Raw genomic sequence first — 25,084 nt, forward strand, 5'->3', positions numbered from 1 at the left:
GCGTCAATGTGATGAATTATTAGTATACTTGCCATGTGGTTATTCAATTAATTTCCTAACTATGCACTTACAACATTTAAAAATACTGTCACTAATTTTGAGCTACAATCAGCTTTGAAGTTCTTCTCCTACATCTACATGTTATATATAGACGACTCTTAGCCAATTTTACCTGTTTGGTATCTTGGTTCCTCCATGGAGTAAAGAGTCTGGTGGTCTGGTCTGAACCCACACTCAGGATGAACTCACCATCAGGATCCCAGCTCAGGTCCTGGACAGCATTAAAGTGACCAGATATCACAACCCCAGGCCTCCATTGTCCCTGGTCAGACAGCATTGCAATGATCAGTTTTCAAACCTCTGATTTCTTATTTAAATTTCCCTCTACATACACATCACTTCAATAACTAATATGATTGGCATTGGAGAGTGGGTGATTATAATTTAGGTGTTGCCGTCTGTGAAGTCGATTTCCTTTGAAACATCTGAATTAGTCATCAACACCTTCAAGTTTGTGCTGAACTTTAAATTCACATTACGAGCCGGCAAAATTGAAATGCAGTTATTTCTTCAGGCTCCCACTAATTCCCAGGAACACCCAAGTAAGACACATGTGAAGCCAGTCAAATTTAGAGGCAGACAAGAGACATGGTGAGACTAATTACACGAATCACTGTCTCTCACACAGAGAAGCTTTGTAGCAATGCACTAATATTGAATCCAACATCAAACATACTTAGAATTCCAGTGCTTCATGGAAAATCTCTTCCCTTGCAAATGTAAGAAATAATGTCAACACTTGTATTGTAACTAAACAAACTTCAAAAATACTGGCATTATATTGATCTAAGAGTTTAAGAGTAACTGAGGCTCACCTCTTTGTCCTTTTCTTTGCACCACAGATGTAGTGCACCATGAAAAGCGTGAGCCACGATCATAGAGCCATCCGGACTCATCTGGCAGCCGTAGAAACCCAGAGTGTTGCCACCAACCTCCCCTACACGCACCTGGTGTGAAAGAAAAAAAACCTGATGAGGGCGATCATTACTGATCAGAAGCATCAACTCATCTGCCTTTTCAACACTTGTATCAGACACCAGGTGGCTGAAGAACATCTGGTTCCGGGTCACTGACTTGCTGCAGACAAAGATGAAGGACACAGGTGGTGCATTAACTGCCATATATGGAGAAACAGCAGCAGCATAAATTAGGTTATTGATGCCATTTCTGAGAGTTATGAATTTAGCCTCCTTTAATCCTACATGATATTCTGACATGCAGTATATTTTAGTATATACAGTCTAGTTCTCAAAGACTTGGGTTTGTGTAAACCAATGGGCTAGATTCATAGAAAAGAAGCAGAGTGAGAAAGTTTTAAAATCTGTTCTCAGTCTTCCTTTAAGAGGCTATTAATGATGATGCCCCATGATGGTGGGTAGAAGCAGAAAAAAACAGCAAATTAAGCTGACAAATGAGAAATTATGCAAAATGGGACTTATTAGAGCTGAATAAACTGTTGTGACTTTCTAACAAAATACATTTGTCTAGTAAGTGAAAGCAATTGCAGTGCAGCATATCACACAAAACAAATGATTATGAAAAATGGCAACGCCTGAGAACCCAGAAGGATTTAAATAAATTGGATTTGAGTGAGAGCTTGTGACCCCTGTGTCATGCTCATAAGGCAGATCATATAGATGGTAGGGTCTGAGCTTCTACTGAAAATAACAATCCAGTTTGAAAACAAATCACTGCCTCAGCTCAGAAAACTGCTAGAAAATTAAAATCAGTCTTTTAGGATTCTGGCCACCTGTCTAATCTCAGACCTTGCTTTTGCGTGTCAAGACAAATCTGTATTGAATTTTGTGGATTCAAATCACTACCTGGGCCAGACAGCCCATTTTGATTTAAGAGCAGTTACCAATAACACCGACAGAAGAAAGTCACTCTGCCTGAGGTCATTATAACTCACATTTAGTCCTTTTAAAGTTTTTTCGTAAAAATAAATGAAATAACAAAAAAGTGCATTAAAGTAAATGGAGGATTACAACAAAAAATTAACAACATTCAGCCATAATGTGAAAAGAAAAGCTTCTAATTAGTTCTAAAAATGTAAAAACTGAATTGCAATCTGTATTCATTCATCCTGTCATTGACATTAATATCCATAGAGAACAGAAATTGCATACAGAAATAGAGAAACAAGACATTTAAAACTGATGGGATTAAATGGGTTAATATCTCATCCTGTTGCTTGCATAATCGGTAGGATTCAATGCAGGATTATGGACCTAGACAGAAATAACTTGAAACAATGTAGAAATAAATCCACAGGAATTCTTATTTAAGCAATAGAGAGATGTTCCAACCACGAGCTGTCAATATTTTTACAACCGGCTTGTTCAAGAAACAATGTGCTTCATCACTGAAGTATAAACGGACAGTGAGAGAGAGTAAGAGTATAGATGGGTTTATACTTCAATACCTAACCAGTCAAAGATAATCGGTTTACTCAAGGACTTTGAGAGTATTCTGTTGACCAGGCCAACTTCTCACTGAGGAATTCAAACAATTAAAAGCTTTATCTGGGCCCGAGGCCTTTAAAGGTAAACTGGGCCCAAAGGAGAGATCTATTCAAATCGATAGCAGCAGAACCAACCCCAGAGAGCGCTACACTGCTCCCTTAGCAGCACATATCTCCTCCATCTTTAATTAGCTTGTGCCTTAAATGATATGGACATTGGCTGTGAGGAAATATGAGAAGTGCTAAATTCACACTTGAATGATTCCAATAGATGCACAGCTTAGCCGGTTATCTTTTCTTGAGGCAGGTAGGTAGAGTGAGAGCATGTTATGCTGCAGCAGTGACCTGATGCAGACTGCAGGAGAAACAAACAAGAATGTATTTGCACCAATTACATGTTAAACAGATATGTTGAAAGGGTTCAGACAAACACACCAGCAGGGCACAGACATATCTTCGCTGTGTCTACTGTATGAGGCGGTAAAGTGATGTCCTCAATCATTTGGCCTTCTTAGGGAGCTTCCGCCGGTCATCAATGACCTTCAAAATAACGCCCGTCTGCAGGCTGAAACACAGCGGAACTAATGGCAGCAATAAAGGCACGCCTTCCCTTGGAATGGCACGATCCTCCAGCCATCCAGTGAGAGACGGGCAGAGAGGAAAGAGAGACAGTCAGGTATAAACATAGATGCTGAGATTGAGAGAGAACAAGACGCAACATTAAGCAGATTGATTTTAAAATTCTGCACACAAGAGCCTGCCGTAAATCATGCAAAAACTCACAGAGGCAAAAAGCCGTCATCTGTCTTGTTTACGAGTGAGGGAACAATATGGATGCACAGTGTGCCTTATCACTGGCCAGCGGGGGTATGGGGGAGGAATAGAACAAGGACAGAAAAGAAGGGAAGGCATATATCATTCTTTGAAGGAGAGAAAGAGGGTGATGGATGCTGAATGAGCTTAGCCAATCTGGGAAAACCCATACAGTGTGGAGTACAGGTTTTCAAGTCAACTTTTCAGGCTGAAATACTGACCGACACCTTGAGAGACTGGGTCTCCTTCCCGTCAATTACTCTTGATGTTAAGATGTACAATATAAAGGATCTAAGGATTCTAAGGATCTAAGCAACTAAGGATTACTTTATTGCCAATTCATCTTTTGATTTGTCTCAATTAGTCGACAACTGTTTCCTTTAGAAAATTCCTCATTTTGTTCAACGAGCAGTCCAAAACCCCAAAACATTCAATTCATAATGAAATGTAATTAAGCAAAGCAGACAATGCTCACATTTGAGATGGCAGACCCCAAAAAAATTTGGTATTTGGTATTAACGAAAAAAAATCCACAACTGATGAGAGCTGGGAGAGCGAACCAAAACAAAAAGGTTTATGATATTGTAATGCTAGTTCTCTGGGCACAGATGGACCCCTCTACTGGACTCTATGAGTGACATTCGAGAGTAGCCCCACAAAGCAGCAAGCAACTGGAGTGCACCAACAGGGCAGTTAGTTCACACATTCTTTTTGCCAAAGTCAGTGCAAGCAGCAAAGGTGTCTTGAACGACAATGCTCTCAGAGTGGAGTCATAGCAGGGATCCTTCACCAAGGCCTCAAGCACCAAAGCCAGTTTCCACTGTGGGGAGGAGTCACATGTTGAGTCCTGAACACCTGCAAGGACCTCTTCACAAGATGGTGGCCAAAGACCAGTCTGTTGCCAAAACCTTCATGGGAGGGAGATATGGCTGCTGCTGTACTTTAACAGTGGCATGAGAAAGCCCTCTGTCTACCAAACACTGCAAAAAAAGGAGAATATAACCAACTGCGCAGGACAGGGGATATAGCCTTCTATTCTTGTACCTTAGTTGGAACCCCGACCACTTTGCCCTGTAACAGGCAATGGTCCCACTCCTGCAGCCTTGATGGTCTGCCAACCTGTACAGTTAGTCTCTCTCAGAAGCCAAGCCTAGAAGCCAAGCCGCCATACGAGTCATTAATGCATGCCACGGCACCGAGCGGCGACCTGGGGCTACCAGAGTGACCAACAACTGCTCCAACAGGGGAGGGATGAGACAGAGCAGTGGAAAGGCTTAAGGCAGCTATCTTGGCCTTGGCACGTGCACAAATGTGTTCCCCCCGAGGTGTGGATCAACTTGCAGCATAAGGGAGAACCCATAGTGGGTTGTGGGTGTTGCATTGGTTGAGGAACAAATTCACTTCCGCTTTCCTGAACCGGGTCCAAACCACCTCGAGGTGAAGCATCCACTGGTCTGGTAGGAGTCCGCCTCAAAACATGAAGTTGGCTCCTCATCAAACAGAGCAGAGAGACCGGTGGAGGGGGAAGCTGACTGAGTCAGAAAAGTAAAGTTCCCGGGCCTCAAAATCAAAACAATGAGTTAAAAGCTGTAGAGCTGAGGGTTTCTGCAGAGTCCAGTAATAATTCACTGTTCTTTTGTCACTATGAGCGACATATTTCACATCATACTTAATAGTTTCATTCATTAAAAATGTAAAATCATTGATTAGCATAGCTTCAAACAATCAAATATCAAAATTGTTGTTGATCGATTCCCTTTCTTTCGAAATCAACTCGTATCTCACTCTCAAAGGGTTAAAGTTAAAGAGTAACTCGACACCCCCTGAAAGTCTTTGCTGAACTCTACTGGTTTAACATTTGTCTTGGCAGTGAAGTACAGATGGACTCCAGGACCCACTGATTTCTCTGATGGGTGTGGTTACAAGTTCAACAAAGCACACTACCGACTACAGCTGACCACACCCATCAGTGATGTTGGGCGTGGTCAGAGGACTCCACTTTCCAGTCTGGTGTTAAGCGTGGTGTTAGACAGCCACCTAATTAAAAAATATGAACTCATTTTTGGTTTTATTGGCTTCTCGATCTGCCATGTGGCCAAGTGGAACTTGGGGAAAGTACACAAGCCAAGGTCTGAAAATAGGTTATCTCTCATACACACAAACACACCCACACAAACTGACAATCCCTCCAGGCCTCGTAGTGGCCCGCTGTGGTCAGTCTGAGATGTTAATTACCAGTGTGTCTCATTAGTAAGATGTGCTTTACGCAGCGGTGGACCCTGGCCACCCCACTGCTAACCCTGCTCTCCATTAAATCTCACCAATTACTCTAATCAGCGTGAAGAAGTGGAGCACTTCTTTGTAAAAATTGGCTAATTAAGACACACATGGCTGGTCAGTTAGCGCTGTGGAATCTGCTCTGCCAATAACTTCAATGTCCCTTAGATAAAACCTGTGAGGCCAATTCAGATTATGGAAAACATTCAGACAGAATCAAAGGCATTTGGTACTTTTTTTAACGTATAAAGATGGGAGCAAAATGTAAATACAGTTTAATTCAACATTTCATTGTTGTGTACATCAGTGTGTTTGTGTGTGAGAGAGAGAGAGAGAGAGAGAGAGAGAGAGAGAGAGAGAGAGAGAGAGAGAGAGAGAGAGAGAGAGAGAGAGAGAGAGAGCTTAAGAGGTTAAGCTTCCTTTGTAGGTAGGGAACCTGTCAGTTCAAAGAGTTTGGCTCTCTCGTTTGAGGAAAAAACAAAAACAACACAGGTCGGAAGGAGCAAAAAAAAGAGAGGAGAGAACTGCACTTCCAAATTCAACAAAGGATATTTCAGGTAGGGGGGTTTATATTATTTTTGGAATCAAGAACAAAGGCCTGAGCTTTGTAGGAAAATTGGGCCACACCAGATGTGATTTCAAACTCTCACTGCTTTTCATTTCCACTGACCACCTTTGTCTAATAATACTGAGAAGAATTTGTGAGGAGAATCGGCGCTGGCTTCAGGCCCTAATCATTGCCCCTTTGTCAGAGAGGAGAATCAAAACGTTCACGGTTGCTCTTTTCTGTGGTCTTTGTTGCTCTCAGTTGTGGATGAGAGTGATGAGATCAAAGGCGCAAAAATGTAACTGATCAAATGTGGAACCTTTCTCGTCACTCTCATATATGATCACACTCAAGGTGCCTGCTGTGGCGAGGTGAGCAATTTCTGTGTGCATTTGGAAGCCTTTGTGCACACACTGTGGGATACATACTGCATGCCTACAGTCCCTGACAAAAGTCTTGTCACTTATCCATTTTGTAGAAACAACAGCTTATAACCTGACTTTTAATTAATCCATTGGTTTTAGAAATGGCTCATATGAAAGCTAAAACCCTCCCAAATTATGTTTAATATACTAAAATAAATTTGCTTCACTGAAGAAAGATTGATCATTTAATGAAGACAGAAAGGTCAGATTTTGGCATGACAAAAGTTTTGTCGCCTACAGAGAGTAATGTGAAAATTGAACAAATAATTTACTTCAAATACAAAAATATGTTGCATAACATCAGTGAATTAAGTAGTGGTGCTGTGAGATCCATATTTAATATCTTGTATGACTTCCATGAGCTTGAAGGACTGCATCCATACGATTCGACAATGATTCATACAATTTATTGATGAAGTCATCAGGAATAGCAAAGAAAGCAGTCTTACATGCCTCCCAGAGTTCATCAAGATTCTTTGGTTTCGTCTTCCATGCTTCCTCTTTCATTCTACCCCAGACATGCTCAATGATGTTCATGTCTGGTGACTGGGCCAGTCCTGGAGCACCTTGATCTTCTTCGCCTTGAGGAACTTTGATGTAGAGATGGAAGTATGCGATGGAGCACCATCCTGCTGCAAAATCTGACCCCTTTTATGGTTGGGAATGTAAGAGGTAGCTAATACTTCTTGATATTTTAGGCTATTGATATTGCCTTCCACCCTGCAAATCTCTCGCACACCCCCATACTGGATGTAACCCCAGACCATGATTTTTCCACCACCAAACTTAACTGTTTTCTGGGTGAATCTCGGATCCATGCGGGCTCCAGTAGGTCTCCTGCAATATTTGCTGCGGCTGTGATGTAATTCAACCGAAGATTCATCTGAGAAATCCACCTTCTGCCACTTTCCCAGCGTCCATCCTTTTAGCAGGCTGTGGGCCTAGGCAAATGCCACACGTTTTTTTAATTGCCTTTTGTTTAGTGCTGGTTTCTGGGAACTGATTCGACCATGGAGGCCATTTCGAGACAGAATTCTACAAACTGTCCTGGTTGACACGGGGACTTGAGGTGACCAGGCCTGATGGAGCTCTGCTGCAGTGGAAAAGGGGCTGGCCTTGGATTTTCGAGCCAACAAACGGGTAGAACCGAGCAGTTGTCTTGCGGGGTCTGCCGGACCTGGGCTTGTCAAAAACATCTCCAGTCTCTTCAAATGTTTTTCTTATTCTTTGTACTTGACGCTGAGACACATTGAAGGTGTCAGCCACCTCAGCAGTGGATCTGGTCTTCAGCCTCTTGATAATCAACGCTTTGGTCTCAGGGTGAATCTTAGGCATGTTGTCAGAGGTCAAGTTGCAGTTGATGTGAAGGTCTGGTGTGCTGGGGTTCTTTTTATAGACACCCACTAATTGATTGATCAATTATTGATCACAGGTGAGGTTGTAATCTAGGATTGGGTGCATCATACGACAAGGCGACAAGACTTTTGTCTTTGCAAAAACTGACTCAGTGGGCTTTACCAAGCTGTGAACGTTAGAATGCTTTTCAGCAGTTTCGTTTAGCACCAAAACATTATTTCAAAAGCTGTTGGGATTGAAATTAGCCATTTCTTGTAAAAAAATAATTGATTACAAATATATTTGAGGGGCACTTAAGGTCAACTTGTACCCAAGCGACAAGACTTTTGTCAGGGACTGTATATTTTTGCAAGTCTGCCCATGAGCACCTGTTGTTTCTGTGTTTTTGTCAGGTACGTGGAAAGGTAATGTGAGGTACTCCTGAACCACCTGAGAATTAGCAAATTGCATTTTAAAAAAGAAATAGAAAAGAAAGCTGTGGGGCAGATGGGCAGAAAACAGCTTTTTCTTCACCATGTGCACTCGTGTTAAATTTAGCCTCATTCTTGCACAACAGCAGCTGTTGGTAGCTCAGAGAGATGAGGTAGAGGGGAGCGAAAGATAAGCGGCAGAGCGATAATGTGTGAGAGGGAGACTAGACAGGAGGAGAGAAAGGGAGGCAAGTGGTGGCGAAAAAGACAAGGTAGAGGACAGAAAGCGACAGTAGGGCGGGAGTGGGGAATGAACGTGAAAGACAGATCATGGAGTAAAAAAAAATAATGACTAAGGCGGTGCAGGCAGAGGCTACGGCATGTCTCCCAGAAGCCTCTCCATCCCACGTCGGATGTGTTGGGGAATGGGCCTTAAAAGAGGGGGTTCAGTTTGAGTGAGTGACAGAAGGGAAGACGGGGGAGGTCAATCTTGGCTTGTCTAAACTCACAGGCTTGGCAGCTCTTCATCACGGTCTATCACTTCTATTCCTGACACTTCAATGTCAGGGAGAGTGGAAACTGACGCAGGGGTGCTGACAGCAGGAGAGAAAATACTAGGGGAGGGCTCAAGCTCCTGGCTCATGTCAAGAGCTACTGAAAAAGGAAGCTAGCAGAAATAGAGTCGGAAATTGGTGTGTGCAAACCCTGTGTTCCCTGCATAGAGTCAATGATACTATGTGTACAGGTGCATCTCAATGAATTAGAATATCATCGAAAAGTTAATTTCAGTAATTCAATTCAAAAAGCGAAACTCATACATTATATAGATTAATTACACACAGGGTGATATATTTCAAGCGTTTGTTTCTTTTAATTTTGATGATTATGGCTTACAACTACTGAAAACCCAAAATTCAGTATCTCAGAAAATTAGAATATTGTGAATAAGTTCAATATTGTAGACTCGTGGTGTCATATTCTAATCAGCGAATTAACTCAAAACACCTGCAAAGGTTTCCTGAGCCTTTAAATGGTCTTTCAGTCTGGTTCAGCAGGCTACACAATCATGGGGAAGACTGCTGACTTGACAGTTGTCCAGAAGACAGTCATTGACACCCTCCATGAGGAGGGTAAGCTGTTCACAGAGTGCTGTATCCAAGCATATTAATGGAAAGTTGAGTGGAAGAAGAAAATGTGGTAGAGAAAGGTGCACAAGCAACAGGGATAAGCAGCCTTGTGAGGATTGTGAAACAAAGCCCATTCAAGAATTTGGGGGAGATTCACAAGGAGTGGACTGCGGCTGGAGTCAGTGCTTCAAGAGCCTCCACACACAGACGTATCCAGGACATGGGCTACAACTGTCGCATTCCTTGTGTCAAGCCACTCCTGAACCAGAGACAACTTCAGAAGCGTCTTAACTGGGCTAAGGAGAAAAAGGACTGGACTGTTGCTCAGTGGTCCAAAGTCCTCTTTTCAGATTAAAGTAAATTTTGCATTTCATTTGGAAATCAAGGTCCCAGAGTCTGGAGGAAGAGTGGAGAGGCACACAATCCAAGTGGCTTGAGGTCCAGTGTGAAGTTTCCACAGTCAGTGATGATTTGGGGAGCCGTGACATCCGCTGGTGTTGGTCCACTGTGTTTTATCAAGTCCAAAGTCAGCACAGCCATCTACCAGGACATTTTAGAGCAGTTCATGCTTCCCTCTGCTGACAAGCTTTATGGAGATGCTGATTTCATTTTCCAACAGGACTTGGCACCTGCCCACACTCCCAAAAGTACCAATACCTGGTTTAATGACCACGGTATCACTGTGCTTGATTGGCCAGCAAACTGGCCTGACCTAAACCCCAGAGAGAATCTATGGGGTTTTGTCAAGAGGAAGATGAGAGACACCAGACTTAACAATGCAGACGAGCTGAAGGCCGCTATCAAAGCAACCTGGGTTTCCATAACACCTCAGCAGTGCCACAGGCTGATCGCCTCCATGCCACGCTGCATTGATGCAGTAATTCATGCAAAAGGAGCCTCAAACAAGTATTGAGTGCATACTATACACTGTACATACTTTTCAGTAGGCCAACATTTCTGTATTAAAAATCCTTTTTTTAAATTGGTCTTATGTAATATTCAAATTTTATGAGATACAGAATTTTGAGTTTGTAAGCCATAATCATCAAAATTAAAAGAAAAAAACGCTTGAAATATATCACCCTGTGTGTAATGAATCTATATAATATATGACTTTCACTTTTTGAATTGAAATTTACTGAAATAAATTAACTTTTTCATGATATTCTAATTAATTGAGATGCACCTGTAAATATATGTGTGTGTAGGCTCTGTGTATCGGCACACACCCTCCTTGTGCTCAAATCAACACTCACCTGTTCAACCCAGACTCCAGATCCCTCCTCGGGAGCCCAGAAGATCATGGTTTTGTCCATAGAGGCAGAGAGCAGACCGAGAGGCTGTTGCAGCTCACCACCTGCAGGGGGAGACAAAGAGACACTAAAAAACCCATACAGGAGGAGCATACAGGACACAGTCAATGATTGTCAACAGAATACTGTCAACTATTAGGCTTGTGAACTTCTATGATTTTTATGGTTGCACAGTGATCATGCTTTTGTCTCAACAATATAATTAAAGCTACTACAAGGAACTTTAATATTGTGTTGATTTTGGCAGTCCTTGTGGACAAAAGTGGTAGTGTTTCGACTGCAGGTCGAAGATGGCAGCGAAGACGGATCTGGTTTTGGCCACAGCAGGCTGGTCGCTGCTGGAGGCCCCGCTGGAGTCTGAGCTGAAGGAGTTTCTGGTGGAACTGCAAGATTTTGTCTGATTCTGTGACAAGCATGATGAATAACTATATAGTAATAGCCGGTCTTCTCGTTGATGGTATGCATTACTTATGTAGGTCATGAGGAGCCATCAGTAATAAATTGAGGCGGTTTCATAACTGTTAAAATCCTTTACAGTAGCTTTAAGTCAGTAGCATATGTCACTGACACTTTATATCTAGGTTGTCATTTACACATAAAAAGACAAATCACAAGCAAGGTGTGCTTGTGTGAGCTGGTCTTCCAAAACACAGTGGAAGCTGCAGGCAAGAGCATTTTTGCTACAAATACTAACTGCAAGTTAAACTTTAGGGATTTATGAAGAGACAAATGTTTTGGATGCATGGTAACATATTATAATTATTAGAATATATGCTTAACAACAATAAGAAAATATTGTTTATAAAAATGGAAAAAATTATTTAGTCAAAAGAATTTACAATATTGAGCAAATAATTGCCATTACCTCTACCTACCCTCATAATTGAGCAGCTTTACTTACTTAAAGTATCTAAAGATTACGATGTGTGATACACAGAAGCTGGGATGGGTGTGAAGTGATCTTGATGTAATAAGCTTTTAAGGCAACCAGATTTTAAAGAGAAGATTTAGCACATCCATCAGCTGTTTTTCCCTGAGAGCTAATTAAAACAATAACTTTTCACACCCGTTCTTTTTTCTTTTCTGCCTTTTGTGAGCAACAGCATTGTAAGACAAGGGGAGAGAAACACTTTATCTCAGCTTAGCATGCAAGCCAGTCCATTTACGTCGACAGGCTGTAAAAACAGAATCAATTATTGAGATGTTTATGAGGCAACGGTGTCAGATTCTGAAAGTTTGATTCACTTTTAGACACGACACTACTAAGAGCTTTTCCAGGAACCTACTGCCAATTATCTAAAACTTTCGTGAGTAATGACCGATCCCTTCTGTTTTTAAATCAAGGTACCTTTGTAGAGAGGAGGCTGCCAGTGGACTCCATAGACCCAGTTCTCATGGCCTGCCAGGACCGTCTCAAGAGACACAGCAAACACGGAGGAAACATCTGTAGCAGAAACACAGAGGGGCCAAATGAAGGGTAGGTTTACATTTTTGTGACCTACTATACCACTAATTCTAAATGTGCCATGAAAAATCAAAAGTACGTGCTACACCGATAAAGGTAAACACACATAAACACAGACACTTTGTTCTTTATGGAGGTAGGTAATCACCACGTGCCATTATACCATCAAAAAGCCTGTCTATTCATTTGGCTGATTAGCAACCTTTTCATATATCAAGCCTGTATGGCCCACTCACCTCTCTCCTTCACTTCAAAAACGTCCTCTTTCATTTTGATGATGGTGTGATCGTCCTCTATGTGGGCGTCTGTCCCAGACTTGGCACACAGCCTCCACACTCTGATGAGGCAGTCCTGAGAACAGCTGGCTAATAACAGCTCCCCACCTGAACGAGTCAGAGAGAGAGAGAACATGAAAACCTTCCTGGCCCGAAAGATATTTTCTATTAACTCTCAAAATATTTGATCAATTAGGTTATTATAATTGCCTTTGTGTTATTTACTTGCTATGATAAAATGTGTGTTATTATCAAATGTTACTATTACTGTTGAGTTGTATGGCAAAACTTTAAGAACGGTCATATTTACCTCAAAGCACAGCTGAGCTTATGTAAAGTTGATTATATTTAGAGTGATGCCTAATTGAGCCATTATGGACAATTTAGAACTGAGCCTAACAAACAACTGTTCTGACTTGGATTCAAGAATACCAAGTTTTGTTTTCTGGTTTTAATGAGCCTCACCTTGCTCATCTATAAGCTCCTGTTATCTTCAGTTGTTTGTTAGAACTGTTATCAAGGCATTATAACAGAATGCTGCCGACTGTGACATGGCCAGTAAGACAGCAGGAGTACCGGCCAAATATAAACAAAGCTCAAGCCACTATCTCCGAGTGCTTCCGTCCGTCATATTACGTGTTTAAGGTTTAGTCCAATGGCCACTGGCCCAGAATTGCCTCTGCCAAGATAAACAGACATATTAAAAATACCACCTAAGGCCTCCTGTATGCTGGGAGAGGTAGGAGGAAGGCCAGAATTGTTTGTCGATCATGATACAATGACGTTGGTGATCACAATGATGGCTTTGCTACTCGCCTAAAACTCTGACAAAGCTACTTGCATTGGCGACGTTTTCTGCAAAAGTATCAGATCAGATGGTGATGCCTGAGATTCGGTGTCTGACTGAAACGGAGTCACATAACCAGCAATGTTCACCAGATGCGTTTTTGGAGCAGCAGTTGGCGAGTCAGAGGTAACTTTTTCCTGCTGAGCCAGCAAACATCAAACAAGTTAATCACTGTCAGTAAATGGTTTAAGTCACTGCTCACTGACGCGTAGTAGAGGGAGACAGCTGTGTACGGCACACGCTCGCCCGCTGTGACACCGGTAAGCTCTCGTTCTACACACAGCTGGTCTGGGTTTACAGCCAAAGCAATACACGTAAACAACATTTTCAGTGTTTTGGTTACAGTATGAATGATAAAGTGTGACTTCAGATCATCTTCATGACCTGTGGCTCTCATAAAAGTCATCTTTTTGATGCAACTATTTGATTTCTTTTGTATAAAATGTATCTTGCATGAGAAGGTTGAACTGCTCTTCCAAACAACGTCAGATTTCCCTTCAGCAAAAAGTAAGAAGTCACCATGTGACCAGCTGATTTTATACTAGTGCTTCTTTTATTCTACTACTAAGATTAATGGGAAGAAAATTGTGATTTAGAAAATATGATAAAGATAGAAACACAAAAACAGGAAATAGCATCATGCACTGAATGCCAGTGTTTAACAGCTATAATATACTGGACCTCTAGTGCTGCAATTTGCCATTTGCCAAGTCATAAACAAAAGAATGATTTATGTAACTACTATCACAGTGGAGAGAGGGTTTTGTCATTCCTATGGGGATATTTCATACAAACAAACATCTCTCTGTCTCTGTGCTGGCTCGTATGTAGCTTGGCAGTGTGGAGTAGGTCATAGACTGTGAGTGGGAAGGAGACACTGGTGGAGAGAGCTGGTTAAGGAGATGAAATAGCTTTTACACAGTGAGAACAGTGCAGTAATGAAGAGCCCTTGAAGAGGGTTATACAATTAGTATAGCTTGGATTGGATCCATACATTGCCATGTGCTATCACAGTACTGTGAATAGGCTACTAGTGGTGATGCCGGACTCAAAATACGTGGTTTAAAGGCTGTGTCTAGTTTTGATTTTACTAAATACTCTATTGATCTTAAAAAGAAAATGGTGTTTTTGCTCTCTAGCTGATGCATGCATGCAGAAAATTTGAAATCATCCTTAACAAAAAGTTTAGATTAGATTGATTCGTTTCCAACATGTAACAAATAAGAAAACATGTTCAACAAATTCTAAATAAATTAATATTACATGTAAGAAAAGGAGTAGGTAGAAGTAAACACATATAAGGTCCAACCCCTTACTATAACTTAAATAATTAAATTAATGTTTATCACATATAGATATAAATAATCATCTTAATATGAATTTATATAGATATATTGTCTCAGTTGTGGAAATCAGGGATATTTCCAATAAAGAGTCATCTGACACCAAGCTAAAAAAAAAGGTTTTGTTTTCAATGAATACTTAACTAATAGACTGTAACAAGCAATATGTTGCCCATATATGGTCCACAGAACTCTTATTTAGCCATTAAGAAAACATCAAATCAAAGAATCTTATAATTTATTTTATGTTAGTAACAAACACGTCTTGCTAGCTTACGTTGCTAGTTTGCCAAAACCCAACACTGGTGACCGAGTCGTTACTACGGTCACCGCCTATCAAAGGGATACCTCAAGCTCAACCTAGACAAAACTGAGCTACTGTTCCTCCCGGGGAAGGGTTGCCCGCACCGGGACCTGTCCATCACCATTGATGATACCGTGGTGACGCCGACTCGGACACTGCGAGGAACCTGGGTGTGACCCTGGATGACCAACTGTCATTCTCAGCAAACATTTCATCCGTTACACGCTCCTGCAGATTCCTGCTCTAAAACATCAGGAGGATTCGTCCCTTCCTCACTGACGAGACGGCGCAGGTGCTCGTCCAGGCTCTTGTCATCTCCTGCCTGGACTACTGCAACTCGCTACTCGCCGGAGCCCCGGCGTCGGCCATCAGACCTCTGGAGCTTGTCCAGAAAGCCGCAGCTCGCCTGGTGTTCAATCGCCCCAAGTTCTCCCACACAACTTCCTTTCTCCGTTCTCTACACTGGCTACCTGTAAGAGCTCGCATCCAGTTTAAGACTCTGGTGCTAGCCTACAGGGCAGTGAAAGGAACACCTCCTTCCTATCTCCAGGCCATGGTCAAGCCTTACACCTCCGCCCGACCACTTCGCTCTGCTGCCTCGGGGCGATTGGTTGCCCCGTCGCTCAGAGGTCCTGGCGGCCGATCGACCCGGTCACGGGTGTTTTCTGTCCTGGCCCCACATTGGTGGAATGAACTTCCCACCGACGTCAGGACAGCAGAGTCGCTGCCCATCATTCGGCGCAGGCTGAAAACCCACCTCTTCAGGAAGTGCTACCCTGAGCCTTCCACTTAGCGCTTATTGTTTTCATACTAGCTTGTTGCACTTATTGTATTCGTATTACTTATAGCACTAACTGTTTTTCTTGTTTCTGCACTGTACTTTGGCTCTGAGTTATGCTCTGCTTCATGCTCTTAGATGCTTGTTTGGAAAAGGAAATGTACTTATGACTTCTGGTGACTAGTAGTTCTTTTGATTACCAATGTTGAATGCACTTATTGTAAGTCGCTTTGGATAAAAGCGTCTGCTAAATGACTGTAATGTAATGTAATGTAATGGATCCTGGGCTCAAATCTCTGCCCTAGTACCCCAAAAAAAATTAACTGCATTTGAGAAGATGCTGGGGTTTTGCAAAATGCTCAAGAGCACTTACACAATGGGTATATTTTCTGTTCTGAAATTTCTAACATAAGTGTTTTTCTAATCACAAAACCCTGCCTACACATATTGTATATTGTAAGTACATCTGACTTTGAGTCAAGTCAGACATGCAAGCATACTAGGATAGTTACCAGTTAATACAAAAACAGTAGCGCTCACCTAGAGATGCCCAGGCCACTCCACGAATCCAGTCTTCATGCCCTTGCAGAGATATGGCTTTATGGAGCTGCTGTAGATCATTTAAAAAGGTCAAATGTTGCTCTCATACTTCAGTAATTTAACTTAAAGTGTTGGAACATGAATGATCTGCCCCTGACAGAGTATCGGTCAGAGCTCACCTCTCCGTTAGACTGCACATACAGATGCACCTGAGAGTCATCACCCCCACAGGCCAGTATGGGAACTATGTGAGAAAAGAAGGTTGGGTTTTCACACAGCCATGTAAGTACACACACACACACACACACACACACACACACACACACACTTAAACCAAAGCCAATGTTTTATAAACAGGAGCGAGGTGGAAGGGAAGGATGGAGCACAGCATCAAACAGACAAACGGCATGTAAGACAGAGAGGCAAATTGACACGAGACACTTCAAACGCGGGCTGCATTTTGAATATGACATTCGGTTACAGGCACTAAAGCAGTGGTGCAAATTGAGATGGATGACACGAGAGGAAAAATGTCTGAGAGAGAGAGAGATACAGATACAGAGAGAGAGAGAGATACAGAGAGAGAGAGGGAGAGAGAGAGAGAGAGAGAGAGAGATACAGAGAGAGAGAGAGAGAGAGACACAGACAGACAGACAGACACAGACAGACAAACAGACAGACAGACAGAGAGAGAGAGAGAGACAGACAGAGAGTGTATGTGGTGCACAACTTAAAGGATGTCTATGTAGTAGCAGCTTAGGCTTACCTCTGCTGCCTGGCAACAGCGCCAGAGAGACATCCATCATGAAACTGCTGCCAAATGATAAGGTATGGAGGCACTCAGCTGAGGAACACACACATGCAATTAAACTTTCCGATGCTCTATGAGTAAAATTGCTACACAACTAAAAAAAGAATACAGATTATTTTGAACTACATAGTTTGTTTTTTTTGTCTGAATAGATACAAAATGCATTAATATACAAAATATGTATGTTGCCTTCCCCTTATGTGTAGAGGCCAAGGTCCTCTCAAGCTGTCACAATTCAACATAACATAGTTATAGTGTTTTTATCTGGTAAACCACCCCACGGTTACGCCCCGCATACACAGACACACACTTAATTTCCATGACTGTCAAGCAGCATCAGTGTTCATCTGCACTGACAGGTGGACAGAAACTTTCAACAAAGAGAAGCAGTTCTGGGTGACAGCTTAGAAAAAAGAAGAGCAGATATGGATGACAGCTTGTATTTTTTTTAGGAAATAACAACATTGAAAAGAGTGATTACACAGTACATGTCATTTTTGTTCAAAAAACAAATCACTTTTTTCTATTATTGAAAGATTGTTTCAAACCACATTCAAACCAAATATTTAAAATAAGACTATTTAAGTGTATGTTAAAAAAGACACAATGTCATAGAAGTGATGCATGCTAAAAGGCTCAACAGTTCTGCAGCACTGCAGAGGTGAGGCAAATGATCACATTGCCATGTCCCATAGCAGCCACTAGAGGGCAGATAGGCTACTTGTGAGGGAATTAATACAATTGATTGTATATTTTTTAAGTAATATGCAAGTCTGTTACTTTCTGGATTGAGTTCTACATCAAAACAAAAGTGCAAGGCACCTGTTGGAAATGAACTAGTTCTTGCAAAGCTGACTTATCGATAAAGTAAAATTTTGATTTTCAAAATAATCACAGTATCCAATAGTTTACCTCAGTGTTTTTGTAACTTGTCTGAACCCCTAAAAGGCATCTACTTGGGCACAAACACTTTAGTTTCACCTCTTCATGCCTAAAATGTATTTAAATGAAAATGTCTGAGAAAGGAAATCACTGCGGCTGTGGCAGGTAGATACTGAACACCAAATGTGTGTGCGAGTGTGTGTGTGCGATCATTAGTTTAGATCATGATGGGCAGGTTGCACCTTGCATGGCAGGCCCTTCCATGAGTGGGTGAATGTTGACATTTAAGTGTCAAGTGCTTTGAGTGGACAGAAGACTAGCAAGGCACAATATAAAACTGCTCACAACTCACAGACATGCATCCTGTGAAGATGGATCTCAAGTAGACTGATTCATATTTAAAAAAGTCACAAGCAAAAAACGGTTGGGAATCCCCCAAATGAACAACAACCAATCCTAACCAAAGTATTACTTTTCAAAAACTATTTCTTTTGTACCATTTCCAACATTTCCAACTCCAGAGGGTGACATTAACATGTATGTGACAGTTGTTGTTGTTGTTTTTGTGTCCATTACCTTCATTGGCTTCATTGCAGAGCCACAGTCTGACTGTGGAGTCGGATGCTGAGGAGGCCACCAGGATCTTTGAGTCCTCCACATAGATGGCATCCACAGCACAAACCGGACCAGTGTGGCCCTTGCACTCCAATAACTGGACAAACTGGAAACAGCAGAGGGCCTTTTAGAAGATAGAAAACAACAGATAAACACTGTCTGATGAAAGAGGTGACTCACCTTTCCATTTTGAGCCTCCCAGACGATGAGCCGATTGTCTGAGCCTCCTGAGACCAGATGACTCTCCGGAGCTGCCGCAGCAATAACACCACAGTTATTAAGTAAAGATCACACTTTATGGCTAAAGTATCTTTTGCACACCTTTGGACTGTGGCTGTTATTCATGTCACTTAGTTACAATTTAGGTCAATATTAAATGCAACAGCAAACAATGGTATTTTAAGAGAATAGTGAACTTCCAACTATTTGCTAACAGAGAAAGCTTTCTGTTAGGATGTCCATGAACTTTAAACCCTATAGTGTATATTCAATAAGGCTCATGGGTGACATGTAAGCAAAGGAGCTTTTACACAAACGGTTTTAAAGTCAAAATGAAGATGATTTTAAAAAAGTCTCACGTCTACTTGAACACATGTTGCTGTGGCATGTTGTTGTGATGGCAAATCAAACGGTCGAGACACATAAATCCAGATCACATCCAGCTGTTAGACACTCACCACAGTCCTCTCTGTGAACCCACTGGACTGTATTCACTCTCCCTGCGTGTCCATTCAGCACAGCAACAACTCCCCTTCCCTGAGATAAAAAAAAAAATAGTATGTTTATTAAGGCAACGAACAAGAAGGTAGACGTTTGTATACAACTATACGATGCTCGGTTATCGTTGGCAGTGACAGTTGACAATGAAAGCTAACTTTACAGGTGAATTTCGGAAGACTTTACTACCTGAGGGTCGTACAGAGCTACAGAGGTACATGTCCCAAAGGCAATGATCCCGCCACGACCCCAAGAAACAACATTTGGAGTCCTGTTTGCACAACAAGCTACATGGCATGTCTCAATTACGGGCGCCGCCATTTTAAAAGCTGTAGTTGTGGTGTTACTTTAAATGAAGCTGTAGGTAAACCGACCCGTACGAACAAGAGTTCCGCGTACAAACGTCTACAGCGTGGCGATAGATTTTAATGGTGATATTGTGAAAGAAAAAAATTGACATACTAAAACATATGCAATTATCTTTATTATGTCAAGGTATTGTAAACAAATTGGTTTAAATGTCGGCGATAAGCAAACATTAAAGTGTCTGAACACAGTAATGTGCACTGTTGAGGAATGTCCACTAGATGGCGGACGTCAATCACAAAATCTAGAGAGGCTACTCAAATATATAAAATGGTTATAAGAGATTCATTGGTTGTTCATTTCTTGCTTATGAATGTTTTACTCACCCTATAGTTAGACTTGGTCTTACTTATGAACATAACTGCCCAGTGGAATCAACCAAAGTACATTACAGTATTAAAGATGATATTATATTTTTTAGATTTAATGTGAAAGGTTTTTCTTCTTTATCCTCCCACGGAGAGTCAAAGGTCAGAACAAAACAGAGCTGGTGAGGATTAAGTGCCTTGTTTGGAGAGATTTGGATAAATGCTTGAGGATTTGAGCGTTGGTTTTCTGGCTGAATGTTGGTCTCCACATTCTTTAAGCCACTCTGCTGCTGTCAAGTGTCTGTAAACGGTACTGAAGACAGCCCATACATTTATTGAACAATATACAAATCGGAAAAGGAAGTGGTTGGTCTATCTTCCAGGTTATGTGCCATAGAGTATTCAAGGGTCTAGCAACATAATTCAAGTACTTATTACCAAAGTCAAATGTTAAACACTTTATCCAGTTATATTTGTTTTGGCCTTGGTCTAAGTAAGAGGAAAACCAGATAAAATATTCTGCATATAAACCAAATGGCTGATGACATTTTGCCTTATTTTGAAATTGCTCCATTAACAATCAAGATGCCACAATAGGCTATAAAAACACTGCTGTGTCGGACTGTATTATCCCCTTGCCAATAGTGACTGAGGGTGACAGGTCGCAGCTGAGCTAACTGCCAGCCAGACGGCCTTGCTTGTTAAAAAAAAGCCCCCGGGCCTTATGGATTTCAAAGGTCCAGGCGACAGTTTGGTCACAAGGCGATTCTAGGCACCCGTTTGACAAGATCAGGGAGAAAATGCGATGGCATCTGTGAACCCATGAGACGATATGATAAATGACAATGTAGCAAAGGAAACGAGGGTAGAGCCTTTAAGGAAGTGAGAAGGGGAAGGAGGGGAGACTGGGTCTTTTTTGGCTTGCCTCTGGCTATGCTGTCTTGTGGTATATGTGCGTGGCAAAGACAAAATAGACGTCACCAACACTTGGGGAGGAAATAGATTGTGTTCGTCTTGCTATTGTTGTCCCTCCTCACTCACTCTACAGGAGACAGGATTTAGAAAGACTTGGCAGGGTGAAACAACCTCTCTGTGCAGGATACCCATGCATCTATGGCTCTCATCTCAGGAGTGGCAGCCATGTGATAGCTGGGATGTAGCCAAACAGCTGCGTCTCTGAAAAAACATCTCTATTATCTCTGTACTGCTGCATTTATCTTGCTCTTGCGATGAAATCTCTGTCCTTGTTTATACAATGCAGGATTAGTTTGAGTAAATGTAATAAGTCATTGCAGGAGAGAGGAGGTTTATTCAGAAGATCCTATCCTATGTTCCAATATTTTGATAAAAGAGTACATGAATACACCTTTATGTGAGATGTTTCATGAACGTGTCCTTGCATCAGTGAACTGTTCAGTGGTTATAGGGTTATCCGGGAAAGTGCTTTGATTAAGCCCCCATGGATACACTCTACATCAGCTATCATGCAGACGTTATATAACTACTTGAAAAGTTGAAAAAAAAACAATTAGTGAATTACAGGGAGGTCAAATGCTTGACATGCACACAGTGGAGTTATAGTAGTGTATGGATTTATGATGAGTAATTGGGCTGCAACATCTGTGTGTCTGTGTGAGCGAACATGTAGCAGGTGTAAATTTGGGTTTTTTAATCTTGTCTGGCCCTGATTCTGTCACAAACGTCATGTTAATTTGAATGTATGCTTGCCTTTAATTGTATAAGAAAGTAGAAGGAAGCTGTACTTCAGAAAGTGTGATATAAGTCTAATGTATTTCCATTTGTCTTATCTTTATCGCTATATTTAATTTAGTGACCCCATATGATCCTGACCCTGAGTAACTCTGTCCTACAAGGCATAAAAGAGGATCTCCATCTCACTGCTGTATGCATCAAGAATTTATGAAAGCAGAAAATGAAATGTTTGACATTGTACATAATACCCTTAAATGTTTTATTCATTAATTTCATTGCACCACATGTCGCCACCGAGTGCTCAGTAACTCAATATGCCCGAGGAGCTCTGAAGCCTGGATAGTAATTTATGGAATAACTATAAATGAACTTCATACTTGAGGGGTTGAGGGATGACAAAGGGACCCTCTGTTTTTCTATTAATTCTAAAATATTCTAGGGGAGTTTAAAGTGTCTTTCATTTGCTCACACACAAATAACAAGGATATTTTGACATCTCAGGTAACAACAGTATTTGTTCTGTGTATACGCTTTTTATTCTTTTTCTTTGAGCTTTCAGCGAAAGGTGAAGTGTTGAAAAAAAGATTTATCCTGGTGAATGAGTATATGTAAGGTGTCTGCAATTATCTAACAACAGGAATGGAGATTCAGAAATGCCAAGACTATTAGGATGGGTGTCTGCTATGGACCACTTTTCTGCGGCCTTGTTTTGTTTACGTTTAATCAAATTAGCGATGACCCTGAGGATTTGGCAGGAGGTGAGCTGTACATGACAGACAGATGATCCTTATTAGCACTGCTGCTTTGGTTATTATATTTGAACATATTAAAATGTGTCTAGTTCTGTGGTGTGTATAATTTGCACAGCAGTGTAATTCTTCCTGACTGGAGTCCATACGAACATAAACACCTATAAGACAGCCAGGATTAAACCGATTAAACTCGTCTAACATTTAAACAACCTCTGAAACGGTAAACTGTAAACACATTCAGGGTCAGTCAGTAAAAACAGTGCAGAGCCAACTAAATATTCAACCAGGGCACCTCACCTCAGTTTGACCTCCTCTCTTTCAGAGGGGCCTCTCCAGGCACTGTATCATTGTAAGTGAGTGAGTTCAGCTGCAGGTCTGTGTCAAAGCTACGCCAGCCTGAAGTGCAAGTATTTTTTTTTAACTAGTTCATTTGACCTGTAAGCTCAAGTTTACCCGGAGGCTCATGTTTATGTGTGAAATGTGGTGTTATAGATACAAAACATGAGGTGTTAATCTACCAAATACAAAACACAACCTCCTAAAAAACAAATATGAAGAGGGCCATAATCAAGAACAGTGTATATACATATACAAAGTATACTCGAGACATACATTTTAGAATACAGGGGGGAAACCTTGAATATTTAACCACAGTCCTTGCTTTGAATGCCAAATTTCAATCTATGTATCCAACAGGGGAGTATGACTGAGTGCACCACAATCACAGTCAGTGTACAGCTAGAAGGAATGATTCAGAGAGAGAAGTCAGCACTTCTAAAGCACGAGAGACAGAGAGAGAGAGAGAGAGAGAGAGAGAGAGAGAGAGAGAGAGAGAGAGAGAAGAGAGAGAGAGAGAGAGAGAGAGAGAGAGAGAGAGAGAGAAAGAGAGAGAGAGAGAGAGAAGCAGCTGTTAGCAACACAATCACACTATGCATAAGCATCTTTTATTTAATGAGTAATACCCTTGCACTGTGCAGATGAGAATACACAAAAAGGACTTCCTGCTTGTATGGGTTTCAGGCAAATTGTCAAAATGTAATCTGCCTAGAAGAGATTAGAGGCAGAGGAGCAAATATTGAATATTCCAGTACAAATTAGATACTGTTTAGAAAAACAAGCCTGTTTCACAGTTAGTTAGCACTGACAAACTCAGTGAGAATATGCACACTGTTGTGTTTGTTTGAGCTTGTGGATTGAAAGCAAATTGTTGAAATGATAAATAAACTATTTCCACTGAAATGGTACAGGTTGGGATGTGTCGTATTTCTTATCTTATTTTGCTTCTTGAATTTATCTGCTGAGACTAGAATCATTTAAACTAGCATATGTTGATACAGCACAATACAAGTAGCCCGAGAGGAGTTCGTTATCATCAAATCCCTTGGAACAAAGCCTCAGAGAAGATTAACAAAAAACATATAGATATTATCTTTAGTAGTAGAGCCATTCATCAAAGTGGAACACAGCCCTGTCCGCACATAGCAGCCAAACTGCTTGCATGCCTTCATAATGATGCAGTGTGTGTGTGTGTGTGTGTGTGTGTGTGTGTGTGTGTGTGTGTGTGTGGAGTGAAACCTATGTAAACAGGGAGGGTTAAACTAAAGCATAGCTCTGGGGTTTTAAATAAATACTGGCTGAGCCTGAGAGCGGCAGACAGCCATACCACACACACACACACACACACACACACACACACACATACGACTATTGTCTCTTCATGCTGACACAGAGTGTGAGCCAGCCACGATAGTTGATGATAAAGCAGGCAAAAGCCCCTCACTAGCACTGCCACAGTGCTTATAAGCCATATCTGCTCTCAGTCATCTGGTGTGTTTGTAATATGAAGTGTTTCTCACCACTTGTCATCCAGTGGCTGCACTTGTTAGACAAGTTAGAAATAGCTACTGGAGCCACTTGAGGATACAGATAATTTGGAAAATAGTTTGGTCAGGCTCTGATCCAGATGGCCATAAAGCATTCTGAGTTCTATTGTGGATACAAGTCACTGGGTCACAACATAAGAAGAGGAACAATGTGTCACCAGGGTAAAACATTTTTTTTTTGGAGTGTGAGAGCAAGATTTAAAGAACCTCTAATGCAGACAAATAACACACATTGATGATAGTTAACAATAGGTAGAACTTATGGACCTGATACTGGGCAGGGGATGCTAGATAGTCTCGTCCCCATGCACAACAAAATCATTCTATCTAGAAATAACATTCATATGAGTCATCATAACCTCCAGGTCAGTCAGTTCGTTGAACATGAAATGTCATCCTGCCATTTCTCTCAGGAACAAATAATCTTAAGCAAAAATAAACCTGGTTGCAACTCTATCATGCATCAACTTGTCTTTTTCTTACATTCAGATACACTTTGGGAAAATAATATGTGGAAATTAGGTGTATTGACTAATGGGTAAAAGAAAAGTGGGGGGGATCGATACCCCCATGTACCTTATCTTGCATCTCATCCTTCTGCTTATGGTATGAAAAATAAATACAATTTGTAAGGGGGGAAAATACACATCTATGTCCACCAATCCACAACTCAAACACACATCTCTAATTGAA

The 25,084-nt window shown here is 41.3% G+C and overlaps 1 protein-coding gene across 3 annotated transcripts in view; it reads right to left on the bottom strand.

The window, feature by feature from the left end:
* elp2 (elongator acetyltransferase complex subunit 2) overlaps positions 1-19,690 on the bottom strand; it is a 32,437-nt gene extending 12,747 nt beyond the window's left edge. The window contains exons 1-12 of one of the 3 annotated variants that reach the window (XM_068702538.1): positions 19,559-19,690; positions 19,330-19,408; positions 18,833-18,903; positions 18,614-18,758; positions 17,111-17,188; positions 16,524-16,588; positions 16,345-16,411; positions 12,494-12,640; positions 12,141-12,236; positions 10,736-10,836; positions 876-1,007; positions 173-322 (exon numbers count right to left, since the gene is read on the bottom strand). In XM_068702538.1, coding sequence (XP_068558639.1) covers positions 173-322; positions 876-1,007; positions 10,736-10,836; positions 12,141-12,236; positions 12,494-12,640; positions 16,345-16,411; positions 16,524-16,588; positions 17,111-17,188; positions 18,614-18,758; positions 18,833-18,903; positions 19,330-19,408; positions 19,559-19,690 — 1,263 coding nt within the window. Of the gene's footprint in view, positions 1-172; positions 323-875; positions 1,008-10,735; positions 10,837-12,140; positions 12,237-12,493; positions 12,641-16,344; positions 16,415-16,523; positions 16,589-17,110; positions 17,189-18,613; positions 18,759-18,832; positions 18,904-19,329; positions 19,409-19,558 lie in introns of all 3 variants that reach the window. The other 2 variants (XM_068702539.1, XM_068702537.1) reach the window with 2 other exon arrangements.
* Positions 19,691-25,084: the final 5,394 nt, after the last annotated feature.

Source organism: Cebidichthys violaceus, unplaced genomic scaffold (assembly GCF_023349555.1).
Source record: "Cebidichthys violaceus isolate CVI_PGR_0920_01 unplaced genomic scaffold, fCebVio1.0.p SCAF_85, whole genome shotgun sequence".
NCBI classification, from domain to species: domain Eukaryota; kingdom Metazoa; phylum Chordata; class Actinopteri; order Perciformes; family Stichaeidae; genus Cebidichthys; species Cebidichthys violaceus.